Genomic DNA, 27,395 nt, shown 5'->3' with positions numbered 1-27,395 from the left:
TATCATCATCCTGTTTGCGTAAATAGGTGTCCTTTCCAATGAAACGTCAGATAAGGGAAATAGATAAGAGCCTGGGCCTTCATTAATGCAGCACATCATTCACAACAAAGCTCTTCACTGCACTCTAGTGGACATCTATACTTTTTTATTGTGAAGCAGGTTCAGATAAACTCAGATCACCTACAAGCTTGTTTTGGAGGGTTTGTTGTGTAGTGGCCTGATGATCATAACATCCCAGGTATCCCAGCAATGAGTGCTGACAGGGGGGCCAGTCACTGCAAGAGTGTACTGGAATACAGAACAAGACAACCAGTGGCAACAAAAGAGGGGGAAAGATGTGTAATGCTAAAAAAAATAAAAATATATAACTAGAATGTGCAGTTCCTGGAGAAACGGCTAACTACAGCTTTATAGATGTAAACGTGGTTTCAAAGCTGAATTTTGAAACGTGCTTATGGGAGAGATGCTATGACTTTTGGTGCTGATGTGTAACAGGTGATTTTATAACAATACTTTAATTTTTAAGACCTACTAATTTCCCAATTGTGGGACAAATAAAGGTTTTCTTAATTTTAATGAATGGGGCAATGCAGGACCTTGTGTTTAAAATGCATCTAATAGTAGCACAGTACTTCTACATGGTAACAGCTATAAGCTGAACACTGGTTAACATACTGATTACATGTATGTTGTGAATTTTTGTGTTGATAAGTCCAACTGTCATTATAGTAACATTTGTTTGAATATATTATATATATATATAATATATATATATATATATTAAATATACTGTTTTTAAGGTAGTATTGCTGAACATGCTTCAAACATACTAAACTTGTTAAACTTGCCGTGCAGCTACACATCAGCCTGTTAGGCGGTGTGATGGTCATTTATTAAAAGCAGCTGCATGGAGAATTCATTAGGTTCAGAGGCATTAAACTTACATCAAAGTGTAGCCACAAGCCTCCTGCTTCTCCCAACTGACCAAACTGATTAGAGGTTTTGCTTTACTTGGGTCAAACTTTTAATTGACCCACGCTCTCATTGACTGCCATTGAAGGGGCAGGCTCATGCTATTATTTAACTTGTGATATCTTCCTCTGTGTTCGGAGAGTGACATGCATACATTTCCTTACCTGCATCTGAAACACTATAAAATGATTGTTGTTTTGTTTATGAGGCAGTTTAGTGTCTTGTCAAAATGTGAAGTTGTGTGGTTGAGTTATGTGCCGATGGTAGTTTAGTGGTTTAATGGGACGGCTGGTGTGTAGTTGGTTGTGAGTTCAAGTCCTGTACACAGTATTAATGTTTACAATGTAAATTTGAGACCATACAGTCGTTCAACATTAGAATAATGGTGAAGCTCACACAGTGTATGTAGTTGAGGCTAATAAGTGTTGACACAATGCAGGCTTCTCTCTACTTGGCACTGTCAGTAGACCTGAGGTGAATAAATGTGTTTCACTTTGAAACAACTTGGAGACATCGTTAATCTGAATATAGTGGAGTTTGCTGATAACATTTCCATTTGGGACTTTTGCAACCACACTAACAACAGGTGAGTAATATGACTGAGTATAAGGCTGCATTCCACTGTCCATGCTTTTGTACTATTTAGTATGTCAGAAAAAGAATTGGTATCAGACCAAAGGTACCAGGATGTTCCCCTTCATCTGGTTTGCAATTTGTAGAACACAAGCCAGGATGCTTTTATGGCTGTTCTTACCCACAATTCTCTGCACAGAAGAAGATATGACTGAGATGCCAAGTAAACATACGGTGGGTACAAAAAGTATTCAGACCCCCTTAAATTTTTCACTCTGATACTTAGGACCATGTCATATTTCTGTTTTTCTGTCAACATGGGGTGCTGTGCGTACATTAATGAGGAAAAAATGAACTTAAATGATTTTAACAAATGGCTGCAATATAACAAAGAGTGAAACATTTAAGGGGGTCTGAATACTTTCTGTACCCACTGTATATGAGAAAACATTACAGCAGAACTCTGAGCTCAGCCAGGTCATTGTGCTGTATCTTAGATCAGACAAATAATATTTCAGCTGCAGCCTATCTTGGCTGTCAATGGGTGAGAGGCGGAGGTACACCCTGGACAGATCTTCAGTCTATGGCAGGGCTACCAGTCATTATATGTACAACATTCGTGAACAAGAAGGTCAAAGGTCAAGTTGCCATGTTGGGATTCTGTCTTCACATTCCATAGTTGTGCGTATGCCTCATGCAGACTACCTAACACATGCACAGACACAGAAGGAAACAGAAAGGGGGGAGACGCAAATGAACGAGAAGGAGAGAGAGAGCTGCTAGAGACACTATGGACAGGTGAGAAAATGAGTGACTGCCGGAAACGTGGAAAAATGGTCTAATTTAAGTTCAGTTTTAATAATAATATATATATAATATATTATACTTTTAGATTGTAGTTAATAACCTTGTACCTCATTAATTAAAAAAGGCTCCAGTACATTCTGCTTCCCTAACTTGCCAGCAGAGGGCGACATATTACCACACACCGGCCGTGTTGTGCATATGTGCAAACTTTTTTCATATTTGTGTGATAGTGGAATCTTGTTTTGTATGTGCATGGGACTTCACAGTCCTTTGTGGAAACACACACACACACAGACAAGCACATGACTCCATCATCATGCCTCTTGTGTATAAGACAACAATCAGGTTGTCTGCATCCTCCTGACATTTACCGACAGCGATGAGGACCGATGTGTTTATCTTTGGCCTCTTTTATTGAATAACACCATCTGCTCATGAAGCTCCCCTCCACCTTCACACACTCCCTCATGCCTGCGCCTCCATACTCTCCAGTTTTATGAAGTCAGGTTGTGATTTGACCTTTGATTAGCAGCTAAAAAGCTTTTCTCGGTTTTGTTTGTTCAGAGCATCGTCACGTGGGATAGACCTCGTCCCTTAGTTTTTTCTGCACAGATATTGATTAAATGTTGAAGTAATTTAAACAGTTGTATTACGTTTTTCATGAAAAAAACATTTATTCCTTCTGGCACCGTCAGTTTCACTCACAGAAAATTGCACGTGTGGTACAGCAACACGTTTTTAACCATTCACCCACCTGAGATCACACTGCTACTGATGCTGCTGTATGGGAAGTCATTTGAACTAGTTTGGGTGGTAACAGAATGATGGAGTATCAGGACTACACATGGGGAAAATGAGGAGAGAATCAAGTCAAAATGTCCTGTTTTGGAGAAACCAAACACTGTTTCTTCAGTGCGGCCCTGGTGCTCCATCATATTACAGTATATATACACCACCTCACCTCATCCGTAACAGCTCAGTAGAGTAGTTTAACTGTGTTTCATACACTTCTAAATGAAGTCTCAGTGCATTATTATTATTACTATTATTATTATATGGAAAGCTAAAGGTTTGTTTTCTCTCCTTCTGGGCATGTTAACAGCTGAAAACCCTGAACCTAAGCAGCAAATATTTTTGAGTATCTTCTGAGTCACACAGCAACTCCAATTTTTAGCTTTACATTTTGAAAGGAAAGTCATGAAGCTACAAATATGATCTGTTAACAAACTTGTACCAAGGTATTTGATGGTAAAGAAAAAAAATCCCAAAGCATTCAGGATTGTGAAGAAACATTTGAAATGTGCTACACTGCAGCTCCACAGATGATGAGCACACACCCAAACGGAACCATAAAATCACTGTTGTTTCTCAGATGACAAGAACACAGCCTCCATGCACATTTTAGGCATATCCTCAGGTTTTTGGGAAGAAACAATATATAAATAGTGCAAATAGGTTATTTATGAATGAGGAAATGGTATCTGTTGCCAAGGTAGTGTTGGTCTTTGGAGCTTCTTGGTGCTGGTTTAAGAAGTCAGATAATTACATAAGAGATGGATACCTACTAAGAAAAATAGTGGCTTTGGTTGTGCATCATATATATTGTTTCTGTTTGCATAAAAAGTCAAATTAAGCAATTTGTTTTTTTAAGTAATTAATTGGTCCAGCATGTTTTCAGCATTTTAAAATTTCCATTTGTTTGTGAATTAAGTGCTGAAAACAGTTGATATTTCCAAACCTGGTTAAATAAGTTCTCTTGTTTCTAATCAGGAGAATCTCAGATTTGGCAGAAGTTGTAAGGCCTCAGGATATTCAGGAAGAAATGTTCTTGCATTTTGTGATTTTGCTTGGTAGTCTTCATGTGCTGCCTTCTAAGGACATTAACTGCACTAATACAATTTGGATTGTCAACAATTAAAGGGTAGGAACACTGAATATTTAAATAATGAGCACAGTTTTTTATCCCATGGCAGATTTTAGCAGGAATAAAAACGACATTACGTTGGAGAACTTTTCATGTTACTGTCTGTATTTGTGTGTGTGCGGCTCAGAAAACTCCAGCATCTGTAAGTAATGTACCAGCCTCCAGCATCAGAGCCTTGAAGTAAACATGTACGGTGTAGAACATTGTAAGGAAGTCCTGGGTGCTAAAAAGAGTGTCTGCTAGAGCAAAGCCCAGTGTGGACGGGATGAAACCTCTGCCGTATTCCACCATCCAAGTCCCGGCGCTCCACTGGACCGACGTGGCCTCACCTACAGCGTGAACAATGGTGTCACCTGTGGAAGTACAGCAAGGTTTCTTTGTCATTTTGACTTGCTGATATCTTTAATTTAGAAGAAGTATAAACCACTCATGTAAAAATACAAGAGGTGATTGGCAAGCTTTTACCATTTTTTTTATAAAACACAGTCATGTTCCAAAGTTAATTCTCTGTTTTTTGTTGAAAATCATACTAAAATCTGGCTTCTATGTAATGTATGAATTACGTCTCAGCAGATTTATGTGTACATTTCTTACCAGGATAGTATATTTCACTCTTGGTTGTCCCCTCCTTCCACTGTCTGAAGGTGCCAGAGATGATAGTGTCAGAAATCTCAGCCCAGTAACGTCCTTAGAAGAAGCATCAGGAGGGCACAGATTTAAATATATATAGGTTTATAATAAACAAAGTCTTAAAAGATTAACCCCAATCCCTCCTCACCTGAGTGTCCTCCTGTGTCCACCGCTGTACCAAACAGCAGCAGGTACTCTGTGAGGGAAGCGTGGAGGAGACACATGGAGCCCATCCAGCCTCCAGCGTTCACAAATACCCACTGCAGGTCCTCATCTGGCAGGATGTGGCCAGGATACCTGATGGAGGTAGTTAAGAAAAGTTTAACTTGCTGGGCAGTTTGGTGATAATTCAGTTTTGATGATGCATTATATATATATTCTGATAATACCTTTTCCTGAGCTCTACCACCACTTTGGAAAAAGCCTGCTCATGGTCCTGACCTATGAGCAGACACATTCACATTACACATGCATGACGAGAACATGTGGTCAGCCATCAGACCTGTATGATCTGTACTTCCTCCCCTGTGTACCACACTTACCTGCGTATTGTTTAGCCAATTTAGCGATGTCTTCTTTGTTGAAAACATACTGCTTTGTGGCCATCCAGTGCCGCAGCAGTAGCACGACCAGGACGGTGACCGTGGTGAACACAAACAGTCTAAAGCAAGTCCTGACTACAGACATGGCTGAACCGACACGCAGACACACACACAGCAGCAACAAGTTTTGCTACATGCGTACAGTAAGGTGGACAGGTCGCCCCCAACACGCCACCAGCAGAGGAGGCGAGTCCAGCGGCTTCTTCCTGGTCAGGTGAGAGCCGGGTACGGCACCCCAGCCAATCACAAAGCGAGCAAGCAGTGTTGGGAAATCTGACGCTAGGGTTGCCAGTACACCGTAAAACCCCCTTTGGATTAATGTGCATTTTCATACCGTTCAGGCTATATACTACACTCTCATGAACTCAGTATCAATATTCTATTTATGAATATGTTTTTGTTGTATTGTCATACTAATTTTTGGGGTGTTTAGAGGTTTGTCACGACTTGATGATTTATCCCAAAGAGCACGCTTTTTGTCGCTTGTCAAAAACAGGAAGTACGGCAAGCGGTGTGTTTTTGACAGTGCAGGTTTATCTACGTTTCCCAGCGTATAGTTAGTGATAACACACTGAAGGGGAGACAGGTGTCTTCAAACGTCACTGACCGACATGAACGATAAACATGATGGCAGCTTTGATCCCAAAGGTATGGGTTTTAGGTCAAATTCATTCAATCACAGCATCGTTTGCTGTAGAATGCAGTGTTAAAGGGCTTTTGTAAAGACTTTATGCCACATAACATTGTAGCTCCCAGCGATATAAAATATGTCATTAAACTCATGTTGCTCCGAAGATATTCTTTTTCGATTCAAGCATATTCTCTAAATTCACGTATTCATTATTAGAGCCCGGTCACGTTGTGTTTACATGTAGCCCGCAGTCTCGTGATCTGAGTTCATAGAACTTTTCCTGTTTCGATCCCTTCATGTTTTTTGATTGGCTGCCGATGTCTAGTGATTCTATTTAAAACAATATTTTATGCATTGTTATTTGTTAGACATATATTTATATATTTGCAGCATGCATGGTTGGTATCATTTAAAAAATAAATCATATATAAAACTGATTTTAGTAGTCTTATTGCATTGTATACTCCAGAGCACCAGCACCTGCGTTACAACCCTCTGAGAGACAGCTGGGTCCTGGTGTCAGCCCACCGCATGAAGAGACCGTGGGCTGGTCAGGTAGAAAAACCTCCAGAGGAGCACATACCCAGATATGACCCCCACAACCCACTCTGCCCCGGTAACACGCGTGCAAACGGAGAGGTAAGGAGTGGTACATCTGGCCTACAATGATATTATCAGGCAGATTATTATTTTTGAGATGCTAAACATAAAACTCTTCAGTGCTAGTTGAGCAGTTTTCCAAATAATGTTTCTATTCATCAAAGTGCTGTTTCTTAACCCATGCAGCTACCTACCAACACATTTCCGCCTGTTGCTTGATCACATCTCTAGGTAAACCTGGACTATGACAGTACTTTTGTGTTTGAAAATGACTTCCCTGCTCTACAGCCAGATGCTCCAGATCCTGGTGAGTTCCAGTAAATCCAACATAAGTACATGTTCTCTGCTGATACCTGAAATGTCCTCATACATTTCTTAGATTGCTACAGTTCATATATTAGTAAGAAATTCTCTCACTGTTTTCTTCAGGTTCAGATCAACATCCATTATTCCAGTCTAAAGCTGCCAGGGGCGTCTGGTAAGAACAAAGCTTGATGCTCCAGCCTGACAGCACAGTATGGGAATAGTTACTCTGTAAAAAGTTTTATGTGTGTTCAGTCTTATTATCATTATTGATTGATGTTGACTGTGTGTTATTTATTTAAACATGCAGGGGACTGAAGATAAAAACAATCTCTAAACCGAACACACACATGAAACACATATATACTTCAATGTGCGGTTGGTAGATTAGAATTTATTCAGGGATGCATCTTAATCAGTGTTCCTTTTCTAAATTATGATGCATTCAAATTCATGAGTAATTACGTCTCAGCTGATGAGTGCAATCAGGGCAGTCACTCTGAGGCAGCTTTAATTCGTTGTTGTCACCATCATCATAATCAGCTGTTAGGTGACGCTAATTTTGTTAATCAATGCTCTGCGTGCGTCCTGTTTTCAGGACATCTTGAACTTGAGCAAAACAAAATCCATCCTGTAGCCTGAGTAGGATGTGTATGTGTTCTTCTCTGCCACCAGCAGATGGCAATGTTTCATTATTACTTAGTTTTACTGCTTGTATAAGATCTTCATATGACCCTTGTAAACAAAGAATAAGCTGCTTTCCCTGAGGCCAGCTCTTGCTTATTTCTGCGAGTATGTTGTTTTCATCAAAGGTTTTTGAACCAGCTTCCTTATCTAGACATCGATGGCTGGATTTATTCTGTGTCATGTTGATAGAGAGGGGAGCTCAACAGGAGACCTAATCCCTTTGTTTGAGTTCATTATTTCAACATCCACACAGAGCTCAAGAGTAAAAAGTTTTCTTTCTCTTGAACCTTGACCTTTTTGTTCTCACAATGCCATACATCAGTAAGTGCATTTTTTTTATCACTAGAGGCACGTATACACTTTTCAACCTTATAATAGCTCTGTGGATAGCTTTCCTTTGTAACACCATGTTTAGAGAATACTTGTATTATTCTGTCTGACAGCAGACTTCCATAAACACTGATTAACACATTTATTTAAACACTGTACATGAGCTAGCTGAAAACGAACTAAACTTAACTCTGCGTGTGAATGCTGAGTGTGGACAGATGTCAAGCTCTCAGGTATTCCTTTCTGCACACAGAGCAATGAAGCAGTCATGGTTGACTTGCTGCACTGCCTTTGTGTTAATCAGCGTATTCCTATGTGCGACTGTAGGCATCATCTACATGCTCTGTGCCCCACTCTCAGTGTGTTTGTGGTCCACTCAGTCTGTGGATTTGTGGACATTTCTAAAGATGGAAAAAAAGGGAACTCAGACACTGAACAGAGCTTGCTGCCCTGCAGCAATGTTCAGACAGCCAATTAGACGGGAAAACAAAATGGGATTTTGGGGGATCTGGGTCATGGGAGACGCAAGAGAGATGGGGTGAGGAAAGAGATAAGAAAATTCCTAATGATTTATCATATCGTGCTTTCCGCAGGCAGCCATAGTATGACTAAAGATTTGGTCACACTTTGGTGTCATTACAATTTCCTGGCAAGAAAATGCTGAGTGATTTTTTTCTTTTAGGAGGCTTCCTGAAAATGATTTTAATTTGGAACAAATTACAGAAAAATGATGTCACTTGGTAGACTTCACATTAATTACTAGAATTCCCTGCAAAATCCACAAACACAGGCAGATGGGTGTATTACTGTGGGCAGTATAAGTTATTTTTAGGTACAAATACAGACCTCAATCCATACCATGGATACATATTCTGTACATTGTTCTGACCATGGCTGGAGATGTAGGTGAAACATTGTTCTATACAGTTTTAATGCTTATTGAGCATGGCTGGAGGTGCAACACACACGCACACAGTTATATACACATGGATAGCTCCCAGCTCCGATAATAGACCCACTCATGAACAATTCATAAATACAACCATTCACTTTTGCTCAGAGCATAAACACCAAAGTCATGTTCAATTATTGATCATGTACTAGCTGCTCGGGTCCAAGAGCCTCACTGTCAATAGAAGTTCATTATTGTGACTCTGACAGTCAGGTTGGTTTCAAGACCGAGAGCAAACATACACTCTGATACACAACACTGTATTTACACATTCACACACACTCTATGGATGTGTATAAATGTACACAGTCTTTTTAAAGGATCAGATGTCATTCTGATCTTTAAGTACTCAGTTATGTGTTGTCAAAAATGTCCATAATAAGGATCTACAGTAGAATGTGGACATGCTATTATTAGCCAAAGTGCAAGTGAGAGAAACTATGAAGCAGTTTCAGCACTCTACATTTCACAACACATTCACTTTCACTGGCAGCCTGAAGCATTTAATAAGCCTTAGTTGCCTCCATCCTAATTCTCTTACTATTATACAATTATAATTTGTGCATATAAAATCATGACTACTTAAAAAATTAATAAAATAAATAATAAACAAACAAAAACTTTCATCCAAGTCTAAAAGAAGAACGTTTTCAGATCCATGCACCGTAAGAGTTTCAGCAGAAAAACAGAGCTGAGGACTTGTAGCTGTGTTTGACAGGTGGTCTCTAGGTGTGCATTTATTTCACTTCATATTGATTGATACAGATGTACACTTGAACATGATTATTTTAATTAACCAAGCCAGTCCCAAATAGATCAAGGATGTTTATATAAAAAGCAAAGACGGCAGCAGCTGTGCTTTTACTTATTAATCAAAACCTGAACACCAGCAAGAACAAAAACATCATCATGAATAATAGAAAATCCAAGAATCTGACAGACCAAGACAGAACGACAGGCAGAGGTTTAACGTTTCAGGTTTTTTTGCCCTCGAGTTCGAGTCATTTGATTTTGAGTATCTGTCGATACCGAGTCCCGATTCGATACTTTTAGGGTTCTCTTCAAAGGCAAATTGCAGGTCGCTCGTTGCGCTCATTTGTGCTCTCTTGGCTGTGCTGTCCTGCGCCTTCACGCTGTCACAGGGCATTTTTTTCTCTCCTCTTTAAACCTATTACCTGTTATTGCTCGCGTTTCTTTTTGCATTAACAAAACTCTCTGTGTGTGTCCCGAGAGAAGCGCTCGCCACTGCACCAACTACCCATTTCCACGGGCACAATACTTTAAACTGCCTGAAAGGCATTGCTGCAAACTACAAATACTTCTTCTCTCCCCAAACTGGGAGGGATGAAGGGAAGATTTCGCGAACGAAACGGCTCATCAGAGTCTTGAATCCAAGACCTCTTGCACCCAAAGCGACAATCATACCCATAGACAACGCACCAGAGAGTCATTGATAGCCCTAATGCAGCTATAGCTGAGTACTGATTGGGAGGTAACTAGAACATTATGAAGAGCACTATGTTCACCATGGCCATGCCAGCCCAGGTTCTGTAAACAAGTCGTGAAATGTTGCCAAAATTGCTATAGCAACCATATTGCTTTGTTGCTGGTGGCATGCAAATTTTATTTGTACTAACTAACAACAGAAATGCCACAGATTCAACTGACCTTTTGTGAACACTCTTTCTGTCTGTCTCAGTAAGGTCATGTGTTTCCACCCTTGGTCTGACGTCACCCTCCCTCTCATGAAAAAACAAGAGGTTGTCAAGGTGATTGACAAGTGGGCAGATCTTGTGGTAGAACTAGGCGCCACATATCCATGGGTGCAGGTATGTGACAACGCACACACACACTATTCCCGCTCACATAATATTGATCTCATTTCTCCCCGGGGCTGAATACTTGTAAAATGATCAACTTTTCACCCCCTCAGAAATCATTCAGTTTTCTGCCCTTTCCAATTTTTCATTTTAATGTGTCTTGTATTGGATCTGGTGAAATTTTAATGATGCCTCTGGGCAAACATTCACTCAGCTTCAGTAGAGACAGAATGATAGGATGTGGAAATATTCCTGTTTAGTTAACCGTACTTCTTTTTAGGATATGCCCTTTTAATGTTTTTTATTTAATCTTGGTCTGCTGATTAGCACCAAACACAAACAAAAACATACTTGCTAGAGCTATAGATTTATAGGTAGAACTCACGACTGAAATGCTTCATGTTACTCTTAAATACCTGGATCAAAGGTCAGCCAAGAATACAGTTATTATTAATACAGTTTTTATTCTCCAAAGGTCATGGATCAGCTATGGACTGACTTTTTTATTTTCAATTTTGTTTTTAGATCTTTGAGAACAAGGGTGCTATGATGGGATGTTCAAATCCACATCCTCACTGCCAGGTAGGAAATACACACACACACGTGCACACACAGTTATCATTTGACAACAGGTTAGAGCATAACCATTATGCCATGCAGAGATTCTACCTGTTTGTCTGTGGAAAACACAATGCATCACCACCATACCTTGCTTACTCCTTGTAGCCATTGTTACCTAATACTGTGTAGGACCTTATACCACCAGAATAAACCCTTTTTGAATGGGGTCTTTATAGTTCCTGAGAAGCCCATGGATGCCTGATCAGATTGGAATCTGGGGAGTAACATGGGTGGAAAAATGCCTCAGGTATTGTTGTTTACCTTAAGTCATTAGTAAAGAGTTTTTGCACTGTTCAGGGACTTTGTAATGATAGGTGGTGAAGTGGTTAGCACTGCCACCGTCTGGGTACTCCACCTTCCTCTGACATACCAAAGATGTGCATGTCAGGTTAACTGGGGACACTGAACTGGTGACCTGCCCAGGTCCAGGGCGTACCCCGTCTCTTAAACATCAACAGCTGGGATAGACTTACTTTCAGTCTATGCATATGGGGATTGTTGGAGGACAATACACTTGGTCTCAAGGTTGAGCATTTACACAAAATAAAAAGTGCTTTTATCTCATATGCACAAGACAATCTGTGAGACTGGTCCAATTTGCACTCTGTTGGCAGTTATTATAAAAATACACAATTTGACATGTCTCAGCATAGACGCTGTTAATAGAAACGTCATCTAGAAATCACTAACAACGGTGTCTTTCTCACATTTCGTGCAAGAATGCGTGTGTGTGTGTGTGCGTGTGTGTGTGTTTCTTCCTCGATTGCTCTGTTTGTGCAGTCACATCAGCTCAGGCACTTTCTTGTCTTCCTATTCTGTAAGGTGATTCAGGCAAGACTAACAACTTTTCTGTCAGACGCATTTCCTGTCAAACTGTCACCTCAGAGCGCAAGCAGGACAGAGAGAGAGGAAAAAACCAGAGGGATGCTGTGAATTTTAAAGTTGTCAAAATTGATATGTAATAAATAAATAAAGCTGTATTAGAAGATTAGAGAAGAGTATAACAAAAGTAGTAAATTATGATGAGACTCAGTAATTGGTGTTATCAGTAAGAATCAGGTAAAAAGAACTAGATTAATCCCTATTGCTGCAATATAGATATCACCAATAGATGGCAGTATGTGACCTCTAAACATGCTTGTGTCAGGCTGATGAAAGTGAAGGAAGCTCGCTGTAAAAAATAAAATGAATAAATTAATACATTAAAAAATATATATTTATTTTTTTACTGATATCATTTTTTCGTTTCAGTTTCTTCCTTTCTTAAAACATCAAAGTAAACCTGTGTGTGTGTACAGTCAGGCAAACCCTCCAGACCAAAAACGTCCAAAACGTCCGAAGCATACGATATAAAACTTTGAAGCATAACGAAAAGAAAATGTTAATCATGTTCTGGAGGCATCGTTGCTTTTGATAACTTTGGTCTCACAGGAGCGGAGCTGTATGTATCTTTATGTAAGTGGAGGGAGGAAAACATATGCCTCTGGAATAGTAATATCCTTTTCCTACATAAGTGGCCCAAAGTATATACAGTATTAATTCAGTGCTCAGGATTCAGCATTGAACATATCCTTCCCTCTAGCAGATAGTTATCGAGGTGATATTTACTTCCTAAGTGTGCATTTCACTCCTGAAGTGGAAACTGATGTGATATAATATGTTTGGTTTTTTTTTAAGTCTTTCTTGCTGGAATAGTTTATATAGGCTTTGTTCTTGGTGTGTGATACTTTTTGTGTCTAGAGCTGTGTATACTAAACACAGGTGAACAAATATAAACCATAGCTGCAGATCTGGCAGGCAAGTATGACTGGAGGCATGCAGATGAAGATGATAATGCATATTTCTACATTTAATTCACACTTTCATCACATCTGTGTCTTTTTGATTTTCCTGCATCACTCCTAACAAACCACACTGCAACTTTTATGTCATTAAAATTGCCATTATCAAATACGGTACCTCCACAAATCGACATTTTTGATTTCTACAGAGCTCATTTATGAAATAATCCAAAAGCCAACGAAAAAATTATCCCAAATGGCAAAATCCCACAGTGTTGCAGTGTGTCACTCCTGGTAGTGTTTAATCAGAAGACAATTTAGAATCCAGCTTAAGGCAGTGCTGCTTCTGATTAGCTTCTGATTATTTCTCTGTTCACAATGCAATGGAAAACCTGCTCCTGATGACACAAAGATGTTACTTTCAGTAAGAAAATGACACTGTGCGAGGCCTGCAAGCTGAAACAGAAACACAGCCAGTCAGCTGTAACTGCAATAACTAATCAATATTCAGGTGAAGGCTTCACTCAGAACATGAATATACGGTGCATCTCATCCCTCTTTGCCTTCCTGTGTTCATTATAGGAATGCAAATTTCAACAAACCCAGATGTAAAAAAAAAAACTGATTGATTTATTATGCAACAGAGAGTTATTGGTACTGTTCACTTTTACAGCCATTAAAATGCCATAAAATGCAAATATGCATAATGTCTGACATGATGTTCGCCACTACCCATAAAAAAGCTTTCTGAAATGTACATTTTCAAATCTAAAATGCGTACCAAAAAAAAAACTTGACTGGAGTGCTGTGAATGTGAGTAATGCAGATGAAATGACCTGCAGTGTCTCGTCTGTTTTTGAAGCACCAGGTGTTGTTGTTTCTTCCAGGGATGCTTTCTGCCATTGAATGGGACTATAGCTGTAACATTTGCAGCATGCCAGCTGTAGTAACCTTGTATTTGCCCTCACTGCAATGCTCAGTAATAATGAAGTTGCACTAATAATCATAGTAATAATGATAATGTTTTGTTTTTGTAAAATTATTCATTGTCGCTGATAATTTTCTGTAGTTTTTAATGCGCCCATTGACAAAGTTGTTATAGTTTATACTTCTATGAGAGATCCAGTGGAAACACACAGAGCAGTTAAATTCTTAAGTTTTGCACACTCCAGAATAAGAAACTGACTGAGAATATGTTTTCATTTGCTTGTATATGGATCCTATCCAGAGCTGTGATGAAGCACCTATCTCAATTAGTTTCAGTGTCTGCCAGCTGATTTTTACTTTATATTGAAATAAATGAATGTGTGTAGCTGCAGGGAAAATCCATTTATCAATCTAAAAAAAACAACAAACCTAAAGGAAAAACGTGTTTTCAAACCCATAAATCTCTGCATCTATAAAACATTATTGATTGACTGATATTGATAAATAACCCTATAAAACCACAGTGGTAATATGGTCGTTTGCAATCAGGTCAGTGGGACAGATTTACTTCTCACCCCATTCATTTTCTAAACAGATTGTAATGTACACACGCATAAGGCTATTTTACGATCTATATTTTTATGTCATGTCTCATCATCATCTTCCTCCATCCTCCTCTTGCTTTCTGTGACATCATAGGTGTGGGCCAGCAACTTCCTGCCCAATGAGCCGGCTCTGTCGGACCGCTGTCAGAGGACGTACTATGAGAAGCACGGAGAGCCGCTGCTGCTGCAGTACGTCAAACAGGAAGCTGAGAAAAAGGTACTAAGATTAAACAAGTCAATTATACAAATGATCTTAAATTAAAACTGTATTTTATTATTAACTCATGAAACCTGAGTTTAGATTCTCTTACATTACCCAGAATCCCTTTCAACAGTCCCTCGGAGAAAATATATTCCTCTTGTTTTGGGATGTAACTCAGAAAAAACTGACATTTTAGTATCAGTTTAAAATTGCAATGCATAAGCCCGTATTTCCTTCCTCTTTACCATCTACCTCCACCCTTTCCCACAATGCATCTCTCTCATTCTCTTACTTCATCGTTCTTCTTTGACTACCCTGCATCCCTCTGCCTGTCTCTTAGTCAGTGAAGCGTGTGATTGGACAGCAGAGATGCTCATTAGCATAACGCTGCAGTATTCATCTTCAAGCTGCATGAAGATTAGGAAAACTCAGTGTGTGTTTGTGTGTGTATGTGTGTGTTTTGAGCTGTAACGACTGAAGATGGCACTGAGCACAATTACCATGGTGGCAAATGTCTCGTTAGTGAGCAGACACTTGGTGGAAAAGCCCGAATCAAACTTCTGTAGGTGGATTAAATGTGACAGACGTGAATTTTTCATGTAGCAATTACAGTCAGGTTCATCAATATTATTATGAACCAAATATATGGATGAAATTCCCATTGACAAGACCGAATGTTGAGGTTCCTCCTTTCAGTCTTGTCTTCAGTAAGTGAACAGCAGCTCTCGGGATGAGTTTAGGTCACTGACTTGATTAGTAAAGAATACCCCCAGTTCTTCCTTGAGGAGCTCTCGGGTAGCTTTCATTGTATGTTTTGGGTCATTATCCGTCTCAATATGAAGCAGCATCCCATAGGTTTGCAGCCTTTGTCTGAATCTGAGCAGTATAGATCTTTACAGTGCAGAATTCATCCAGCTGCTTCTATCACACACAGCGGTGACTGTTTCATTTTATGCTCATGCTCATAACACTGCCTCCACCATGCCATAACTGAAGCTGTGCTTGCTTTGGATCACCAGCTGTTCTCCATACTTGTTCCCTGTAGACTTGTACAATGACAGCCCACCTCCTTCACAGTGTTCTTAACTTGGCTAGATGTTGTGAAAGTGTTCTTCTTCAGCACGGATCAGAATCCTGCCATCGCCCACTTAGTGGTGTTTTGTAGCTCTTTTGCTGTTGCCACTTTATTTCTTTCTTTAAGAATGTTTTTGTCAGTCTCTCTGATGGGTTTATTATGTGCTTTCAGTCTAATAATGCCCTTCTTCACTTGTGCAGATGCTATCTTTAGACCTCACGTAGAGAGTTCCAGTAAACACCTACGATATAGGCAGATGTAACACTCAGAACCACGTCCAGGACTTTTAATCTACTGGGTTAGTCATGGAGTAATGAAGGAACAGGACACACCTGGACATACTACAGCCATTTCTTCCAATACATACATCTTGAGTGTTCGATTGCTCCAATATAAATGAACATGACTGTATCTCATGTACGGTAAATTATTTGTTAATTCACTGATAAGCCAACCAATTTCAAGGTCTTGCCTTGGCCTGCAGGTTCCCAGTGTCTCAGCAGCCACATATGCAGCACCACTTCATCACTAACAGGGCGGCTGCTGTTTTCTGGAACTTTCAAGTTTTTTGTCCCTTTTGTAGATTATTCACTTAAATCACAGCTATTATTTTGTTGATTAGCCACTTTACACACAGCAGAAAACCAGTCTCAAGAGGAAGCCTTTCCACTCTTATTCTGCGCCTAAATTAAAGCTGATTTTTTGAGTGACTAAAAAAAAAAGCTATTTCACTGCACTTCAAGTTTAAGAGAAAGAAAGGGCTTGATGATAAAGTATTAAATTAACCAAAGGAGTTTCAGCGTAAAAAAAAGAGAAGGAGAGAACAAAAGGAGGTTAGAAAAGTGCAGAGAGAGAGAGAGAGAGAGAGAGCACAAACAGAGAAGCACACACACATAAACAAAGAGTACGAGAGAGAGATGCAGGTAAGAAATCAGCCACTGATTCATTCAGGGGATGAGTTGACCTGTTCTGCAGGGAGGGTGACTGAGATAGAGAGGATAGCATTAAGGTTTTGAGAAGAGCAGAGTAGACACTTGAATTTCCTAGACAGCTGCTCATGGGGACTGACCTTTATAAAATCAGAGTGGAAGCAGGAGTGTGTGCTAGAATGACTTGTCCGCTACAAACGGGTGAGCCTCCGCCACTCTCTCTCTGTCTGTCTCTGTCTCTCGCTCTCTCTCTCTGTCTCTTGACACCGAGGTTAGGACCGCAAATTGGCACACTGCAGTGTTTAGAGAAGTCTGAATTGGACTTGGGTTCCCAGGTGACACTCTTGACTTTGAAACAAAAAACTTTCTAAGCTAATTGAATAAAACTCTTTGGGATTTGCTGTCTGTGGGGTGTCAGTTTAGGACATCCTTCACTTCCTCCTTCCTTGTCAATCTCCTCTCTCCATCTTGGCTTTCAGTTTTCCATCTTCATTCTGTTCCTCTATAATCCTGTTAAAAGTATAGATGAACAAGAGCTGTGGAAAACGAGGGTAGCCTTCAGAAGGAAGAAGAAAGTTGAAAATGTGACCCAGAAAAAAAAAACTACACAGAAGTAAAAATTGTTTTAAGTTTTAAAAAAAGATCAAATGTTATTCATACTGAGAATTACTGATGTGTTGAAAGGGAAGCAATATTCTAAGTGGTATTGCTGAAGGACCTAAGTAGAATCCTATACAGCTAGTACACTTAATTAGGAGAAGTGAACACTCTGTGATTCTCTTAGATTACTGTGTGTTTTCCTCCACTGTTATTAAACACCACTGGATTCTCTGTGGATCTATTAATAATGCATAAATGCCTCACTGACCAAGCGTGTTCAAACCTATGGGAGATTTACGGCTCAGTGTAGCCGACTCTCTCTGAGCGGGTATCCTGATTGAGTGATAATCCTCACTAGAAACAATAACTGGAGCGGCTGAATGTTTGAAGCAGTTTAAACTACCAGTGTTTGTGTAGGTATGTGTCCTCTGGTGAATGTGTGAGTGCCAGGGGGGCAGAAAAGACACGTCAAGTCTGCTTTGGCGCTCTGTCATGGCCAAGATGTGTCAATCTGCACCAGGAAGTCAGGCACTAGAACAGCAGAGTGGATCCAGTCTGTTTTCATAATAAAAAAGCACAATTGGACTCCAGCTCATGAAAAAATCATTTAAAGCCAAACCTAATGTCGCGATAAGGACAGAACCAAAACACAGCGTAGCTGACAAGTAACCGTGGGACCCCGGCCTAAGGTAGAGCCTCTTTTTAGGTTCTTTGTTCTGGTTGTCTGATAGATTCCATCTACCACTGTGCGCTACCTGCCCAGCACCAGTAGACCAACAGCTACTAGCTTGTGAAAACAGGGAAGCATGTAGCAGCTAAAGAACCATATCGTTCTCTCCGGCACTGGCCAAAGACAATATATGATAAGAAAAATGAATGTATTGCAGTTTTCAGGGGAGTTCTCTCTGTGTACTGTCTTTGCCTTATCAAATGATCATCTGTCAGGCTGTGTGTTTTGCAGATTTTTATGCCCCAAAGTGGTTAAAAAAATCAATCATCAGTCCTGCAGCTGCAAAGTGTTTACTTGTAGTGTTTACAGTATTTCCACTTCAGCTATGATCAGGCGAAGCAACGCAGGGAGCTGTGGGAGTGGAAATATAACTTACAGCGCATAGCACAATGTATAGAAAACAGCAGTGATGTCTGCTGTAGCTATTTAGCCCAAGCATGCCGAGCTAATCTATGTCTGATGGATTGTAATAGCAAGGTCAGGTCATGTTTGTGCCCACTCATCAGCTTGTTAAATCTCCGCTTCAGACACATTCTGCATTTAAACACTTTATGATAACAAGGCGTCCTGACCGGTGTACTATTATCATCTTGAAACCCACTATGTGAGTGTGTGTACAGGCAATCTGCCCTCTGCATTGTGGTGTCACCGTATGCGCCCTGCTTTTTACTAATATTTCCTAATATAATCACACTTGTGTGTACATTTATGGGACTTGTGGTAAAAAAGTGTTCATTAGAAGCCATTTAAAAAACCTCTAATAATTCTGCTGCACATGCTCTAAAACATTATAATTCGTTTCTCCTATCAGGAACGTGTGGTGGTGGAGAGCTCTGATTGGCTGGCGGTGGTTCCATATTGGGCAAACATGGCCCTACCAGACGATGCTGTTACCCGCGACGACATGTCCTTAGACTCAGTGACCTGACGACAGAGGAGAGGCAGGGTGAGTATGTGTATATACTGGCAGATGTGGCGATAAAGCTTTAGTTCAGAGGGGTCTAAGGTCATCATCAGCTCAGCGACAGCAAAGGACCTGCTTGTGTGGTTTGTGATGTGTATCATCTTCTCTGTTCATTAAATCAAGCCTCTACAACAGTAGTTACTGCTCCATCACCTCTGCTTAACTCCTTCTTGGTGTCATCCATCTTAAAAATATTCACTCAAATGCAGTGTCTATATCCTCACGTCCTTACTGCCTAACTCATTTTCTCTGTTATCAGATCTGGCTGCCATTATGAAGCGCCTCCTGACCAAGTATGACAATCTGTTTGAAGTCTCTTTTCCTTACTCCATGGGCTGGCACGGTAAGACCAAAAAAAAAAAGTTTCTGTATATGTGTGTTTTTGTAGAGTGAGGAACAGGATGGCAGGAAAAGATTGAGGATTATTTTAGTCACATGAGTTTTGGATGGATTAGCGGCCGTGCTGGACATGTGTTCACATATCTGGCTAGCTACGTGTAAGCTAGTTGATGTGATTGATTAATACACTGTAGTGTGAGAGGATATGTGACTGTAATCTGCAAAAATCACTCAGGAAGTATGTGATCTGGAGTCTTTTCACAGTCAGGATTTAAAAGACTTTCACAGCTACACCAAATTAAGGTGGAATGGGAACTGATACGGAGGCAAGAGCCACATTAAAATTCTGTCACACCTTTTTTTTTCTCACACATCACACTAAGTCCCTTCTTTCCTTTTCTCCATATGTCTTATATCTTCATCTACTATACAGATATCAGAAAAGATGCCACTTCTCACCTTCACGCTCGTCTCTCTTTCAGTTCTTTTTCTTTATTTATCGCTTATTTCCTTACATTTTTCTACTTTTCGAGTCCGTGTTCAACATGCCAAAGGATTACCTCCACACCCTCCACAAATCTTCCTCTATAAATTTGCAAAGCACCAGCACAAAAATCACACATGAATATTGATCAGCCAGTCAATGTCATTGAACAGCTATGCAAGCCTTCTCTGCAGGTTAGATAAGTCTTGCTGCATTTCAATCATCGCCACTGTAATAAATGAACTCTCAGCTTTGATGTCACCCACTTACTCACTGTATTACCGCTTCAGTGCACACTCAGACACATCAGAATATTTAAAGCTTTAAGAATGTCCTCTCTTATGTAAAGCGGGACCTCTCGCAGGTAAAGAGCACTCACTCCTGGTGTAATTTCAGGCTTTACTGCAGATGAAGTTGCAGCACAGATGCAGGATCTACATGGCGTTCTTTTGCATATTTCAATATTAAGTGGTCAAACATTTTTAGAAAGCTAAACTAACTGAATAGACAGAACTCATTCATTTTGTGTTATGCAACATTTTGACGTAGAAATGAAGTTCTACTCAAACACAAGTAGATTCATAAAACTTTGCTCTTTTGCAAAGAGGTGGAGCATTAGTGAAGCTGAGGCAAATGGGCACAGTTTGTGCTGTGATTCAGCTCCACCTGTCACTCAAAGTGGTCATGTCCACAATAATAATTTTAAATCCTAAAATAATTTAAAATGTCCAACGTGAGATGCCCGCCTTCATGTATTTATAGGCGTTTCTTAACCAATTGCTCAGGTTGCCATTTTTAATTTTCATTTGCTGTTAAGTTTGACTTTTTTTCTGCCCCCGCTTCTGTGCGCCTGCTGCTGTAGCTCGTCAGATAGCTAACAGTTCCCAATAAAATCCAAGCAGGAGATCCATTCAAGCATTTACTTGGTGTATTGTAAAACTAAACACACATACACGTGCATGTCAGATGTTATACTTCTCATACATGCATGGTCATCACATATTTCAGCAAGGATTCAGTGTGTTCACAAAGGTTCCTATGAGGGGTGTAATTAGCAGTTACACAACAATTAAACAAACACTTACCTCCATCTGCTTTTTGTTTTGGCTATCATGCTGATGGCCATATCAGACAACACATTTGCTATATAGATTCAACTACTATGGAGTTCCAGTTCCACCTGCCTACCAGCAAATGCCACACAGAACTCCGTCCTTGACCTCTTTTCCCCTGGAGAGGACGTAGTGAGATTTCCTTTCACCAAACCCTCATACTGGACAAAGCTGTTCAGGGAAAGGGATCAACCTGCAGCCTTTAGCTGATACAGGAATCACTCTGACAACTCAGCCATGATGACACTGCTCTGCTTTCTGTCATTCATCCCCTCATTGCATCACTGCACACCGCTAACCTCTGTTCCAGCTTGAACCTGGTACAAGGTGTTTCTGCCACTTGACACACACCATGGATTTCCCAACTGTCTAAGTGCAGGTAAACATCAGCCAATACCACTGAGCATTAGATTAACTTAGAAAAAGTGCCTACACAGGTCTCTATGGGACTTGTTTGTGAAATCTGCTTCTTATGGCAAATATTTATTTGCTAGAGGCATTTAAATAAGATATGTTCATTTTGCTTCACAAAAGGACTTAGACTTACAGGGGTGATATTTACTTGATATTTCTTCTATTGCAACCACACCTATTAAATGCAATTACTGGGAAACAGTGAGGAGGATTTCTTTATTATGCTTTAGCCCCAATTGGATGGTGCACTGGGTTAGGTGGTGGTGTCGGCCAATCAGTGTCCGACAGGCTGTTGGTGCCGGCCTGTGGGCATCAACACTGCTGACACCAGTCCATCCAGTCATCTGCTAAGTATTGTTCAGTCAGTTTTTAAGTCAGTGAAGTGTGCACAGGGTCTAAGATAAGATAAGAACTTTATTGATACAGATTTTATGTAGTATAGTATAATACAGTTGCTAAAATATAGACCAGTGAGGAGTATGGCCATTATCTGATCTACTAGCTCTTCTCCCTACAGAAAGGGGAGTTATACATCTAATGGCCACGGGCAATGACCTCCTGTGGTGCTCTTCGATGAATAACAACTAACCACAATCTAGGAATGTTTATTTTACTTGAGCAGTCAAGAAACTAATTTAATGTTTCAAAAGCCTGTGTTTGAGTTATAATTCATCACTGATCAATTTCAGAAAATCAGGTGCTACTATATTAGTTTTTAAAGATTTAACGCCTGGGTCGATGGCCGCTGTCAATCTGTAGCTGTTCTATATTTTAAAAAGCTGAGCACTCGGAGCAGGGCAACCTACATGAAAGCTGAAATAAAAGAAGCTGAGATGATACACACACCAGACAAACTGTGGTGTGGTGAGAAGGACAGAGGGCAGGAGAGGTCACAGCCATAAGCTCACCTCACTTTTCTTCTTTTCATTTTATCAGATAGCAAATCTTTGAGGGCAAATCTCAGTCGAAAGTTTCCTGTGGTGAAAGCTCCTACATATCTCTGACTTTTATCTTCCAGTCTGTTTTATTTCTTAGACAGTAAAACGTATCAGGTCATGCTATAGTAGCATCTTAAAGACCTGAAAGTTGATGATTAATAGTAAGAAAAATACAACTCTGATATCCAGACTATAAAAATATACAAATAACATACAAAGCACCGACAGGTAGGATGATATAACACACAGTTCTGTTCTGAGATTCCAAGAAACACCTCTGCATCAAATTATTTCTGAAATATTGCAGTTTGGCTTATTAGCATGGCTGCGTTTCTTGTTATTCAAAAACTGTGAAAACAGTGTCAATAGAGTGACAAGTGCAAGGCAGATATGAAAACGAGGATGTCTTAGGAAAGAGAATCTTAACTTTTGTATCAAAATGCGTGCACATCACAGAAACTCGTTGACTTTTTCAGCTCATTAAAACAAGCTTTGGTGCTGTACAGATACGGTGGTAAGGCAGAGCAACACTACCAAGAAAATTAACTTTTAAGTCACTTTTATTTAACTCAACAAAAACCTGCAGGGGAAGAAAAAGTAACCACATCTTTGGACTCTGGAGAAATTTGGACTGTTTGACTGTTCTGTAATCCTCACTTTATTCCATCTGAGCCATTCCTTGGTGGATTTGTTGGTGTGCTTATAGGATCATTATCTTGTTGAAAGGTCTACTTCTAGCGATCCAATCAAGTCTGATAGATTTTATTCAAATCCCTCTTGTAACCTTTGCCTACACTTTCTGTGCACAAAGGAATTCGTCAAATGAAAGATGTAATTACCTTGCCCACAGTGAGCTAACTTCAGGCATGTCTGACCAAGCTACAGCAGTTTAAAGTGGAGTCCTTCTCTATATTAAAATGGCTATTATTATACAGTGAAACAGACGGAATAAAGAGTTTTATTAAAGGTAACTGCACCGGCGGGGCCGCTGTTCCAGTTATTTTGCTCATCTTATTTATTTATATATATTATAATTGTGTTGTTTTAATCTGATCAAGTGAGATTATCTTAAAAAAAAAGGCAGCTGAGGCTAGAATTGGAAATGCTTGAATAATGGGTTCCACTGACTGCTTTATTTTAGCTCATTTAGAAGCAGCCACCTTTCATTTAGGGTGAGACTTATTATTGGCTGGATGCTTTTTGTCACCTGGGAAATCATGGATTAGATTAGACTATCTGTTTATTCCTGCAGGAGTGGGATTCACAGCACGTCACAGACATTATTAACTGGCTGTATGCAACACAGAGAGAGAGAGAGAGAGACTCTACAACATGAGCTGACAAATGCAAAGTCACATTCACGCATACACATATGCAGTGATACAGCTGTACTACAGGATTATTTGTCTTATCTTATTCTATCATTATGGCCTTTGCATTGTTAGGTGTAGTGGTCAGAACACAGGGATGAGTTACACCTGTTGTATCATAGATTATGTAGCATAATCCTCCAGGATTATCACGTAGATCCTAAAATGGCGTACGCACACACCACACTCGTACACTGACACACACGCAAAATCAATTTAAAACTTGGTAATTGTCCACTAATAGGAGCAACCGTCTCTATTCAGTCTTTATCTGGCACTTCAGGCTTTTTATGTTCCTCCTTTTTTCTTTCTCATCCATTAGTTTCTTTATGTTGCCCCCCTGTCATCTGTATCTGTGTCTGATCAGCCCCCATTGTAAGGAACTGATTTAAAAGAAAGCTTTCTCTGGGAATACAATGTCTCCAGGGATTTATTTTTTTAACTAAGCTTCTTGTCAGAAATATATGCCCACTTAGGTTTCTGTTTCCCTGATTATCCCATTACCTTCCATTAGGATGACACAGACAACACCCAAATATATTCAAACATTAGCCACAAATCAAAACAAAGAATGTAAAAATGTATCTTGATCATGACCCTCTTGTTATAATAATTGTGTCAGTCTATATGCAGAAGGTGCTGAATTAAAAGCAGAGAGTGCATTTCCTCATAAATGCATGTTGTCATAGTAAAATGGTTGCATTTAACTTGTAGGACTTTTTTGCTCACAAAGTGGCACACTGGCTGTTTCTTTAATTTAGCTTATTAGCAAACTGATAGGAGGCTGTCTCATGTGCAGCTTAGAGGACTTAATGAGCAGAGGGCCTTGTTCATGTGGTGTGGATGGCAGAGAGATAAATGAGCCTGTTGTGCTCTGGCTATGCATATTCTTAATTACCCCTTAGTGTTTGATTATGCTACCATCAATATCTCGGTGTGCATGTGTGTGCACATGCATTTTTCTACCCTCCAGTTTCACAGAGACATAGGAAATAAATAACCGGTGGCATGTTATGTCCTCATGGTTCCTGTGCACAGGCTGGCTCTAAAAGAGTATATCATTGGGTAAAAAATATATATGTTATGCGAATACAGAGGGGAATTAATGGTGGAATTGCTGCTTGCTACACAAATAACATGGTGATCGTTACAACGGATAGCAGCCAGCTATGTAGCTGTAGCTTTTAAAGCCAGCTTCTCGGCAGCAAGCAGCAATCACGCTGCAATTTCTCCAGAAATTGCACATTCCATTGATTTATATTTATTTATTTTACTCTTTTATATATATATATATATATATATATATATATATATATATATATATATATATATATATATATATATATATATATATATATATATATATATATATATTTTGCTACCATCTCCCTCCAGGTGCTCCAACTGGCCCCCACTTAAAGGAAGGACAACTCCCACTGGCAGCTGCACGCTCACTACTACCCTCCACTGCTGCGCTCAGCTACAGTTAAGAAGTTTATGGTAGGATACGAGATGCTCGCCCAGGAGCAAAGGGACCTCACCCCTGAACAGGTAGCACATTAATGCACACAGATTTTTCTCCACTTTACTGTTTTAATATTTAGGATGAGAAACTAACCTGTTAAATACATGAAAGCTCTATTTGTGTGTCCTAGGCTGCTGAGAAGTTGAGAAGGCTGCCAGATGAGCACTATAAAGCCCGAGAGAACCAGGAATCTAAGACACCTGTGTGATGCATGAAAGAGCTTTATTTAAACCACAGCACTCCACAGTCTGTTTGTACACTTTACATTGAAGTGCCTTTGCTGACTCAGGGATCAAAAATAAAACAAAATAGCGTGACATAATTGGATGACAGACAATGACTGCTCAAGCAACAAATAATGTGTGATTATTTGTGTGAAGCTGTACGAAAGTCTGCAAGCAAAGGAGACAATGCGAGCTGGACAAACTAAATATGGTATGTAAGCCCTGGGAAATCAGAAATGCTTTATATCCTGTTTAGATACAAATAATTATTATCCTTGATTAAACACACTTACTCTGAAATTCCTGAAACATCAATATTAAAGTTTGAACCTTTTCACAATGTCAGAAATGTGTATATTTATAATAAATATAATAATAATGTTCAACAGTTTACTGCCTAAATGCCGATCACACCTTTGACATGTTGACTGAGGTGTGCTCTTTCCAGGATAACAGCAGATGGTAGTGTTGCTCAAGAGGATGACCTGGACATTGTCTCTCTCTCTCTCTATTTGCGTATTACCTCAAAAGCCATCATTTCCTTCTGCTTTAACTTGAACCAAAACCTTTTATTCACTTGTGAACACTGTCTCCTTCAGTATGGAGGTCAGAGGTCAAGATCAGCTATAGAATAGTACTCTTAGAGGAAGTTGGAGCAAAGTGTTTTTTTTTTTCTCACGGATGTTTCAGCAGATTATTTGCCATTATAGGCACAGACTATTTTGGCTACGCTGCTGCATGCATTTTAGTGTAGACGTGTTCAAATTCTTTAGCGCATAATTACTGTGTTGTAAAAAAGAACCTGTTCCTCTTTACGTCCTATCATTGACTTTTTATAGGGGTCTTGCCTTCCAGCAGTTCCAGCTAATTGGTATTAACTGCAAACCACACAAACTGCTGCATGCAATGCTGTGGGAATGCTGTAAAGTCCTGATCCGGCATGATGCAGTAAGATGTGTCTTACACTGCATTAACATTTAAACTGATAGCACTAGTCAAGATATAACAAAGCAGAAATAATTGTTTATTTCAGGACTTAGTCTTAGATTTAGGGTTAGATTTGGCTTAGGGTAGAGACATGTAACCATGACAACTGCTGTTAGAAAAATGATCAGGATCTTAACGGAACAAAATATGCATTTCTGAGTCTTATTCACACATTTCAAGTGCATGAACTTGACACCCTAAATGACCATGTATAGTGGTATGGATTGCTCTGGGACCATATGGCCATTTCTCCTAAACATACAAAATACAAAATCACCGTGCTGAGATCATACACATCATGTCCGCCCTTACTTTTTGTCCACACTCCATTAGTGCTTTAGATTAATTGTACTTTTAAATTACATTACATTTGACATGACACATTCTGCTCTACAGCCATTTAAAAGCGGTGTTTAAGTTTTCACACTTTACATGCAATTAAGATTAACGAACCTTTATTGTCCCACAATGGGGAGATTGCATAAAAGAAAACGCATGGAAATTATATTATGAAAAATCAAATTATATTTTGAGAAGAAACTGAACAGTCCATGCATAAAAGTCATCTATGAAACAGACACACACAAAGGAAACAGCCTGCTTTAAAGGTTTGAAAGCCCCGTCTCTCGGAGCTCACCCCGAAGCCACGCTCCCAACCAGTCTGTGACTTTCGGCCATCATGCACGTACCTCTCTGATGCGCAGAGCAGGAAGAGAGTGACACCAGCCAATACTCCG

General features: G+C 39.7%; 1 protein-coding gene and 1 pseudogene across 1 annotated transcript; one reads left to right on the top strand and one right to left on the bottom strand.

Moving 5' to 3' along the window:
- Window positions 1-3,006: 3,006 nt before the first annotated feature.
- Window positions 3,007-5,719, bottom strand: sigmar1 (sigma non-opioid intracellular receptor 1). The gene is made up of 5 exons (XM_028418650.1): window positions 5,449-5,719; window positions 5,296-5,347; window positions 5,055-5,203; window positions 4,871-4,963; window positions 3,007-4,629 (listed from the first exon to the last, which is right to left on the bottom strand). The coding sequence occupies exons 1-5, from the start codon at window positions 5,591-5,593 to the stop codon at window positions 4,400-4,402; spliced, it is 669 nt and encodes a 222-aa protein (XP_028274451.1). The 5' UTR covers window positions 5,594-5,719; the 3' UTR covers window positions 3,007-4,399.
- A 287-nt stretch (window positions 5,720-6,006) lies between these two features.
- On the top strand, window positions 6,007-26,057 carry LOC114443771 (galactose-1-phosphate uridylyltransferase-like; annotated as a pseudogene).
- The last annotated feature ends 1,338 nt before the right edge of the window (window positions 26,058-27,395 follow it).

The sequence above is a fragment of the Parambassis ranga genome, chromosome 12 (genome assembly GCF_900634625.1).
Source record: "Parambassis ranga chromosome 12, fParRan2.1, whole genome shotgun sequence".
Taxonomy (NCBI): Eukaryota; Metazoa; Chordata; class Actinopteri; family Ambassidae; genus Parambassis; species Parambassis ranga.
The sequence above is the reverse complement of the archived record's forward strand: the minus strand, read 5'-3'. Positions and strand labels throughout refer to the sequence as shown.

What these genes read in the sequence shown, in the direction of transcription:
- sigmar1 (XM_028418650.1), bottom strand. Translation starts at nt 5,593, where the DNA reads ATGTCTGTAGTCAGGACTTGCTTTAGACTGTTTGTGTTCACCACGGTC. An exon ending in ATTGGCTAAACAATACGCAG is followed by an intron (nt 5,348 to 5,448) that starts GTAAGTGTGGTA and finishes GTCTGCTCATAG; the next exon opens with GTCAGGACCATGAGCAGGCT. An exon ending in GAGTGAAATATACTATCCTG is followed by an intron (nt 4,630 to 4,870) that starts GTAAGAAATGTA and finishes GTACTTCCACAG; the next exon opens with GTGACACCATTGTTCACGCT.